Here is a 3,086-nt window from a genome sequence, read left to right on the forward strand (position 1 = left end):
TCCCTATCTACCCTGTATACAGAGTGGATAGCATTGATACTTGATGTGAAGACTCCTTCCCTCTCTGTTGGTATTTACAGTAACTACCGCTCAGAGTATAGGTCAGGTTCATCAAATTGTAGCAATTTACCCTTGTTTCCTTTATCACAAATTGATTGTTTGTAGTCATTACTCTTTAAATGAGTAAGTCAGTGTCTGTCATTTGTCAATTCCAGAATGCTCCCACGTTGGGCTCCTGCAGCAGATGACTGTAGTTAGAAGACTTCTAGAGCATCTGACCTAGGTTCCAGATAATCTGGGCCATTACTATGATGTAAATGGACATCTTCCTCTTCCTCCCCCAAATGTAGCTGCTGAACCTGTATTGCTTCCCTTCACCCTCAACTTCACCATCACCAACCTGCGCTACACGGATGACATGGGACGCCCAGGATCCTCCAAGTTCAACGTCACTGAAAGGATCCTGCAGCGCCTGGTGAGAGCCCCACAGTGACCAACTGGCGACCCCACCTCATACCTGTCCAGATAGTTACTCAATCTCTTATGCCCCCTTACTCACCTCCTTCTCTTTGCTCACCAGCTGGGACCCTTGTTCAATCAGACCAATGTTGGCCCCCTCTACTCTGGCTGCACACTTACCTCGCTCAGGTGAGACGTCTTGATAATAGAGCCGTCAGAGCTACCACAAGTGCTGCCAAGCCCAAGTCCAAGACACTGGTTTGGTTTCCTTTCTTCCTGGCCTGACATGACGTCCTCAGCAGAGGAAGAATATAGGAGGCACTTGCTGGAGAACCAAAGCATCTTCTGGTCCCCATTCCAACCCCCCCAGACTCTGGAGATCCCATCAGCAGGACTGGCCCCTCCCTGGTCACCCTCTGAACTCCCTCACCCTTTCCTCTGGCCAAGGAGGACATTAAATACTATCCCCAGGAATTCTCTCCAGATAAATGTGCCTTCTCCACTTGTTGCAATCCCAAGTTCAGCTCTCCACCCATCTCATTTCCTTCAGTCCCCCCTACCCCACCTCTGAAGAATTTCATGGCCTCTCTCTGGGGACATCATTTGTTATAATGCCCATTCTCCCTCCCCAGACCCAAGAAGGATGGAGAAGCCACCAGAGTGAATGCTGTCTGCACCCAGCGTTCTGACCCTGAGGGCACCCATATTGACAGAGAGTTGCTTTACTGGGAGCTGAGCAAGTTGACCCACGGGATCACCCAACTGGGTCCCTACATCCTGGACAAGGACAGTCTCTGTGTCAATGGTGAGAGGCCTTCCTGGGGAGGGCATAGCCAAGCCCTTGGTAGCCTTGTCTTGCTAGGACAGGATCTGCCCTGAGTTCTGGCTTCCCTCTAGGACTTTTCTTTGGGAGGAGCTTGAGCAAGACTTCTGTTGCTCCTGGGCAGGAATGGAGTGTGTGTCCTTTGATCCCTGCTAGGTGGGAGCTCTGTCCTCCTTGTTAGGAATCATAGCTGTGATGGCCCAACCACCATCTCTCTGTGGCCACGTTGCCTCCTCATTGAATGTCTCCCTCCCTCTTCTTCACTATCTGCAGGTTACACCCACTGGGCCTCAGCCACCACCATCAACAGTGAGTATTACAAGACTCCAGCATCCCTGTGGGCAGGGGACCACCCTACAGCTCCTGAATAATAGGAGCAGCTGTACCTGCCAACCCTTCCCCTGCTACTTACCATCAAGAAGGAAAAGGTGCAGAGGATATGCATAGAATGTGGACTGAGTTGCCCATCCTTTTAAATCAATGTCCTGTTCCAGGCTAAGAAGGTCATAGGGAGAACTGTACATTTCTGCTCTCATTCCCCAAGCCCATTTCCCTAAAGCTAACTCACCTTGGATTTCACACTCCTGGTGTTTCTTCTCCAGCAGGTGTGACCTCCACCTCCTTCCCAGCATCCTCTCTGACACATACCGTCACCACCAAGCCCACAGGTAGGAAAGGCCTCAGGCTCTCATTGATAATAAGTTGTTTCTCCATTATTATTTATACCAATTCTTTCTTCCTTTGTGCCTTTGGGTGCCTAAATCCAACAACATCTCCATATCCTTGTCCAATGACCTCCTGGGAGGTCCAATGACATCATTGAGGCTGTTTTGTTGTCAACATGGGTGACCTGAAGTCATCTTCAGCCCTCAAATCTCCTTCCTAACTCTCTACCAAAGGCAGAGACAGGCATACCAACCCTGACTCACTCAGTTCCTCATTTCCCATATTCTTCTATTAGCATCTCTTCTCTCACCTGAATATCAAATCCTTCTTTATCTGCATCTGCCTCACTCCAACCACCAGCATCTTTCACCAGGATAGTTGTAATAACTTCCACTATTGGGAGTCTTGGTGTGATGCTGTGGGTTAATGCACTGGACTTCATAAGGTTAGTTTGAACAGCAAGGTTGGTGATTCAAGCTCACCAACTGCTCCTCGGCAACCCTATACAGGGTCATTATGAATTGGAACCAACTCCCCAGCACTTAACAACAACAACATGGCTTATACTGCAACCCAAATAGGGCTTCCAAGGAGCACCTGGTGAGTTTGAATCTCTGACCTTGTGGTTCAAATCAACCTTGCAGTCCAGCGCTTTATCCTACAACACTTCAGCGGACCTATACATATCCATGTGATCCTATCCTCTTGACAATCTGCGGATAGCTCCACCTGAACTCAAATCTCATTCACCCTCTGTTTCAGTTAGTTACAATTTCCCTTTCTGGGCTTAGAGGACGCTTTCAGACTCATGTCTCTACTTCCATAACTTCAAGGTCCTTGTGAGTAGTTAATCCCACCCTAATACCAAGCCAGATGTTCCTGCTGACTAGCACACGCTTTCCAGTTCTCAGCTACTATTTAACTTTCTGGCCCATCCTTTTGGTCACACCTGAAATGGAATTTCCTCTCTGAAGTGTTCCTGAGTCAGTAGGTTGAGTACATTTTCTTGACAGATAGGCCTCCTAGTTACCATTGCACATTAAGGTCACTCCACTGGTCACAACTCCGGAAAAGTTTGTGTCTTAGTTGTCTAATGCTGCTGTAACAGACACAAGTTGTTGTTGTTGTTGTTGTTGTT

The 3,086-nt window shown here is 48.3% G+C and overlaps 1 protein-coding gene across 1 annotated transcript in view; it reads left to right on the forward strand.

Moving 5' to 3' along the window:
* MUC16 (mucin 16, cell surface associated) overlaps positions 1 to 3,086 on the forward strand; it is a 179,502-nt gene that overhangs the window by 116,606 nt on the left and 59,810 nt on the right. Inside the window, exons 27-31 of the mRNA XM_006877563.1 lie at positions 351 to 475; positions 581 to 648; positions 1,092 to 1,264; positions 1,556 to 1,591; positions 1,888 to 1,950. Of these exons, the coding sequence (XP_006877625.1) occupies positions 351 to 475; positions 581 to 648; positions 1,092 to 1,264; positions 1,556 to 1,591; positions 1,888 to 1,950 (465 nt within the window). The remainder of the gene's footprint in view (positions 1 to 350; positions 476 to 580; positions 649 to 1,091; positions 1,265 to 1,555; positions 1,592 to 1,887; positions 1,951 to 3,086) is intronic.

The sequence above is a fragment of the Chrysochloris asiatica genome, unplaced genomic scaffold, assembly GCF_000296735.1.
Source record: "Chrysochloris asiatica unplaced genomic scaffold, ChrAsi1.0 scaffold00530, whole genome shotgun sequence".
Classification (NCBI taxonomy): Eukaryota; Metazoa; Chordata; class Mammalia; order Afrosoricida; family Chrysochloridae; genus Chrysochloris; species Chrysochloris asiatica.